Source organism: Convolutriloba macropyga, chromosome 10, assembly GCF_964194025.1.
Source record: "Convolutriloba macropyga chromosome 10, txConMacr16.3, whole genome shotgun sequence".
In the NCBI taxonomy this organism is placed as follows: Eukaryota; Metazoa; Xenacoelomorpha; order Acoela; family Convolutidae; genus Convolutriloba; species Convolutriloba macropyga.
The window spans coordinates 31,661,536-31,667,850 of record NC_134477.1 but is presented as its reverse complement, the minus strand read 5'-3'; the positions used below and the strand labels follow the sequence as shown (position 1 = coordinate 31,667,850).

General features: G+C 33.3%; 1 protein-coding gene across 1 annotated transcript in view; it reads left to right on the top strand.

The window, feature by feature from the left end:
- Positions 1–3,025: 3,025 nt before the first annotated feature.
- The window catches only part of LOC142348447 (tetratricopeptide repeat protein 16-like), a 55,953-nt gene continuing 52,663 nt past the window's right edge, over positions 3,026–6,315 (top strand). The window contains exon 1 of the mRNA XM_075399807.1: positions 3,026–3,560. Coding sequence (XP_075255922.1) covers positions 3,259–3,560 — 302 coding nt within the window. The 5' untranslated portion in view covers positions 3,026–3,258. The remainder of the gene's footprint in view (positions 3,561–6,315) is intronic.

The window sequence follows — 6,315 nt, the reverse complement described above, 5'->3', positions numbered from 1 at the left end:
GATTGGTATACTGAAAGTAAAAGTTTAACCAGTTAGTTTTTGGTCAGAATTTATGTTAGCTTTGTCTTGGAGTTCATTCCGGCGTTTTTCGGGTAATTTTTTGATGCCAAATTTTCTCCTGGAGGTTTTGTTTTTTTTTTCGAATGACTTTTGCGTCCTTGACTATTTCGTTTTGCGTGATTTAAATTTCTCCATTCACAAGCCAGCGCTGGCGACAGTTCACTACTAAAACTCAAATGAAAAGTGTGTCAAATTTGGCGTAATTTTTTTCACTTCTAATGACTCCCGCTTTGTGTAGCCCCCTTTGTGAATTTATTTAGCACCCACAGCCCGATTGAAAGAGGCTACAATATATTCCTGCTTTCACTTGAGCAATTATTCCAACGTTATTCGGTAATGTTTTAATTTTCTTGAATGCTCTGAATCAGGAGGGGGATATATCAAGTACATGCTTAGTAACTTATATTTTTATAAAAATATACAAAAAATTTTCAGTTATTATAACCATGTTCTGTCAATTTTTGAATTCGATGTGAAGCTTGCTTGCGGCTTTTTTGTTGACATCATTATGAACAATCTCACAAATAACTATCTCAACTTAATTTACACTCAGTTAGTCTTTACTATGCAAATCCAACTGAATTCACCATTAATGGAAATGGAGGCAGCTTCCAACAGAAATATTCTGAGGGAAACTCTAAATTGGAACCCTCTTACCGAACTGAAGGGAACCCCCTAAACGAACATGTAAATTGAAGTTTCTCAAATCCAACAACAAAAACAATTGAAAAACCTACACTGAAAAAAAGTTTTTGTGAAATTCTAATTGTCGAAGTCCGAAAAATCAAAATCAGTTTTCAGAGTTAGTATCAGCTTTATAATATTTATGAGAACCCTAGTAAAGCACGAATTGACAACTTGCAAGAATCTTGCAAAATCATGAATTCAATTGGAAGGCGATGCCCTATTTTTTCTCGAAACAGAAATTTAACAATCAAAATTACTTCAATTTCAGAAACCTCGAAAGCGAAAATTTGCAGTACCATTTTTGTCGAAATTTTTTAGCGCGGAAATACACTATAAATGAGTTTAATGAACTAATTCATAATAGTAATTTAAATATTAATTAATTTAAATATTAAATATAAATTTTTGCTCATTAATTGGCACTGGAAGTAAGTTTTGGTTAAGTTTTTCATATCCATATATATTTCGATACTGAAATGCTAATCTTGGAGAAAAAATTAAATACCCTTCCAAATAAATTCAAAATCTTGAAAGATTCTTGCAAGTTATGAATTCTTGCATAACCAGGGAAGCGACTGTTTCAACGAATTTCAACGAAAATGAATAATTACGCTCTTCATTACGTAATTTTGTCCACTGTTTTGAGTTTCAGTTACTATTGCTGGCAAGCAAACAGCATTTATATGATCTAATTTTATTAAGTATTGCAATTACGGAAAATCCGTCGCAATTGAAGATTTATGGATATCTTTTTACTTTTGATTCTGTTTTCATTAACCAAATCCCTAATCGCTTTGTTATTTCACTTACAATGGTCATTCAAAACTTACACAGGGTTCTACTTCTTTTCAAGCCGATCTAATTAGTCTAATCCCCTATAATTTACCACCGTTTATGTTAACGCCTCAGTCAATCAACACCGCAATTTATTCACCCCCGAATTTGCTTTAACAGTGAGATTTTCTATCAATATCGGCGTCTAAGTGTTTGTGTGTTTGTTTGTTTGTTTTTGTGTGTTTATATGCGTGTGCGTGGTGCTTGTTTGTGTTGTGTGTGTGTGTGTGTGTGTTATTGTGTGTGTGTGTGTGTATCTCGTCACTGATTTGATTATAGTGAACTATGACTTTCTTGCTAAGTGTTTTGTCCTTTTCTTTCGTAAGACCCGAAAAACCAAGTTCTGACTGCTTGTCACTCTTTGCTCTTTAATGATTTTTTTGTTGCCAAGGGTTCTTTTTGCTAAAGATAATTGACACAGGCAACAGAGCTTTGTAAAGTTCCAGCTTTTCATTTGATAATGGGGTCGTACTTTTTGAGTTTTCTGTTGTTTACAGAGCTCTGTTGTTTCTATAGCGTTGTTTACAGAGCACTTGTAATTTTAAGAAAACAAAATATTTATTACTTTTTGGGTAATGCTTCAAAAAAATTACTGAAAGAAAACCATTCAGAGTGTAAATGTACACTTGAGAATTGTAAATTCCGTCATTCTATGTCATCATTACAATGGAATTTCGAAAAATAAAGGATATTTTGGGAATCAGTCGGGTTTGGTCTGAAATTTTCGTGCAATATTCATTACAGAAAATAATACAATAGCTGACAATTATTTTTTCCTAGTCAGCCCGATTTTTTAAACTATAGCTATGTTTGAGCAAGGGTTGGCGTTTGATTTGGTTTGATTAAATCTTCTAGTTTTCGCTAGGTTTTTAAAGCCACAGATGACATTTATGTTCTGAAGCAGACTGTTATGCTCCCTATAAATGTTTTAAAGATATCAAAAGATAGTGAGAAAAAAGAGGCTCCAAAAATGATCTGGTCATCAGATACTTACAGGAAACCAGCAAGTTGGAGTTTTAGCAGTGAACGAACGCGTGAAAAACTAAGAGAAACTATTTTTCAGAGCTGGATTTCGGTTTTTTTTGTTCATACGTATAGCGTTATCACAAAGAGAGGAAAAATGCGCAAAATACCAAAAAAAAATTGTCCTTAGGAAATCTGTTTCACTTCATTCCACCATGAACTTGCTCAAAATCTTGTTGGGACAACTTGAAAACGCAAGTGTCTATGTCAATTGAAGCAAATGATTTATTTGGCCGAGAAACTCAGAATCAAAATTGTGACAAAGATAATGCTTCCGTGTTTTCTGTTATAATGAAAAACCATATTATCAGCAACCCGATTAGTACAAATTCATACGTTGGTAATGCTATTTGATTTTAACATTGAGTGATTATAGATTTTATGTTATAACCAGCGCTTGTAGCCTATATGCATTGTTTTCTACTCGTATTTTTCTGCAAAGCTCTATTGGAGCATAGTAAAAAAGCTAAAACGTTTAAATGTTCAATCTTATTGAATCAACGTAAATGTAACTAAAAACCAACGTAAAAACAAAATGTGGATCAATATTTTGAATAATTTAACAGCTTAAAACCTTTCAAAAAACGAGCAGTAGAGGACCAGGGTCAAATTAAGCTGATCAAAATTAAAGACTTGGGACAAAAATTTGACAGTATGGACGTGGTTACTCAAAGTACTCCAAATGGTAACACTCAGCAAGGTGACATTAACGACAAAATGGAATCAGGGAACCAAAATTCGGAAGAGTGCGAAAATGGCGAAATGACGGAAGGCAAACAGAGGTCAAATGATGAGGAAAATAGTGAGCAGACAAGGAAAAACAGCTCTGAGTTGGAGAATGATATGAAGAAAATGGCGGAGCTGAAAGAGCAGCGTGAACGAGAGACACAAGAGGTGAAGAAACGAGAGGCCATGCCCAGTTACAACTCACTCCTAACAAAGAAGTGTAAAGATATGTGAGTGTCCATTTTCGATGTAATGTATCCTTAAGAATTCATCGTTCTAGTCATAAACAAAGGGATACAATGTTCAATTAGACAAGTTTTCAAGTTTTTGTTTTGGAGACAGTTCGGGGGGGGGGGAGTGGTTGCAACTGTTTTGTGCGAGGAACCGGACCGCGGTCAAAGTTCTCAAGTTTTGCTCTCTGTCTTCTTGGTCCTGATTGTTATTGCGCAACATTCGACACATCTATCTGTCATTAACAGTTTTGAACAAATTGATAGATAACTTTTTGCTCAGTATATATAAAAGCCAGTTTTATGCATAAAATTTTGCGCGCAATTTAGATCAAAGCTTTACTCGCCATTTTATGTAACGCCATTAGAAGTCAAAAACCTTTCTTGCAAAAGATACTATTAAGATACTAAAGATACTTATGAAAAAATTTAACATTGAAAAATATTTACGGTTCTTTGATCTCAAATTCCACTTCTTGCCATAAACAGGCGGAACCACTTTCGCCATCAACCATGCAGACATGTCCATGTGATTACTCACGATTGACTTTTTGGAACAACGGGCGATCGACGCATTAACAGTGTTTGTAACATGCGTTCATAAAGTGAACAAGGCGGCTCGGTAATGTGCGATGGCACATAAGGTTCCGACCCCGCCCATCCACAAATTTGGCATAATTGTCTACCAAATGAGGAACAGATAGAAGAACCCAAAAATTATTTTTTGCGATTCCCAAAAAAAGCCCAAGTCTTTTTCAAAAAATTCTGTATCAACGATAAGATGGCCTCCAAAGCAAAAAACTCAGTGGAGTAAAAGTTGATGCATTAGATTGCTGTAATATGTCAATATTAAGAAAGCGAGTCAAGACGAAAAGCAAAATCAAACAACAACAACAACAAACATTAATTACATCAAAAAATTTATGTCCATCTTAAAAACAAAATTTAATAACAAAATCAACATACCGTCAGATAAACCCAAAACTAAACAAAAATAACTTATAAATCCCCAGAAAACATATGCGACCAGTCCATAAAAAGGTTTGGTAACAATTATACAAGAAAGAACAAAAACAGTAAAGTAAAAAAATTAACTTATTTTTTTTGACACAGTTAACTTCAAAGTAGTAAATACCATTAGGAATCAATTAATATTATCACAAATTTACGACTTCCACTACTTCTATAGAAGGGCATTAGGACCTGTCCTTATTCATTTTTTAAAGCGGCTAAAAAGAACAACAAATAACAAACAAAATTTCAATTGAAACTTGCCAGAAAACGCTGTCAAAACCGTCAAGCCAATTTTTGGCACTCAAAATACATTTGATTGCGCCTTCTTCAAACAGCTATAATTTAGTACGTGGCTATTCATTAGTAGGACTAGGTAACAAGCAGACAAAAAGCGAAGTGCTAAAGTATGTAATTTTTTTTTCGAAACAAAATTACTTTTAATGTCATGAAAGGCATTAATAACAAAAAGAGCTATTTAAATAGGGTCGTTTATTAAAAAAAAGCCCTCGAGACCTGTAATTATCCAGAATATTTCTTGCATCTACAAAAAGAACGTCAAATATGACAAAAATCACATTAGTTTACTTTTTTTGTGAAAAACCGGTGTCGAAGCCAGTAAGGTCATAACAAATTCTTTAAAAGATTTGGGACACCAATCTCTCTTATTCCTTTGACACCCATAATGTTATATTTGACCTGTAGTTAACTAACGAGATTAGGTAACAAAAAGAAACATAAAAAGAACAAAATTGCGAAGTTGAAAAAAAGTGGAAAACGATTGTTTTGATCGTCATGAAAGCCATCAGCTATCTACTAATATCAGAATATCGGTTCTTCTACTCTTCTATGAAAAACCAATGAAAGCTATCACTATACAGGAAATTTCATACGACCAAAATGACAAAGTATAAATGACAGTTAGAGACAAAATTAAAAAATTCAATTGATTTCTTCAAGAAAGAGGCGTCGAGGCTGTTAAAACGATGATGTATATCTTTCAGAATTTTAATATATTAAATTGTGCTTTATTCTGAATGCTAATGAGGTGAAATGAGAACCGTCAAAAATGTGATAATGTGACACAATTAGAAAACGTGAAAAACTGGCAAATATCAAAACAAAAAAATCTGAAATCTTGTGTTATCAAAGCCAGAAAACAATAATTTCAGGCTTAAAACTGCAACTGAGAATAAATGTTAAATAAGTAGAAAGACGAAGCGGTCGTTTTTATGCTGACATTAAGCTGGAAGTTGTACAAATTAAGAAAAAAATTAGAGAAAAAGTTAATTAAGCCATTATTTATTGAAAGAACAATAATTTTTAAAAAGGAAACGTAAATTTTCAAGTAAAAAACTTAATGCATTAGCTTGGAGCTGCTTAACAAGCAAATTGGTTGGACCTATCACTCCTGAGCTTTGATTTGATATGTTCTGTTTTTTATTATTAAAAAAAGTCTTTTTTTTTAAAAAAAAAAAGACCGACTGATTAAAACCCGATTTTTTTTGGATTGTAACAGTCCTAGAATGGCCAAAAACAAGCCCTAATAATACTTATTGTCCGTTAGGAATAACTGATTTTTCGAATGTTGTAGATATAGATAATTTGTTAGTTGAAAACTCAAAATAAATTCTGCATTTTTGATAATCAACGAGTAAAGTTGGCAAAAAACGGCAAGGTTTTAACTACAGTGCACTCTCAGCGGACTCTGAAGTAGAAATAGCCCCCCTCTGAGTCTACAAAG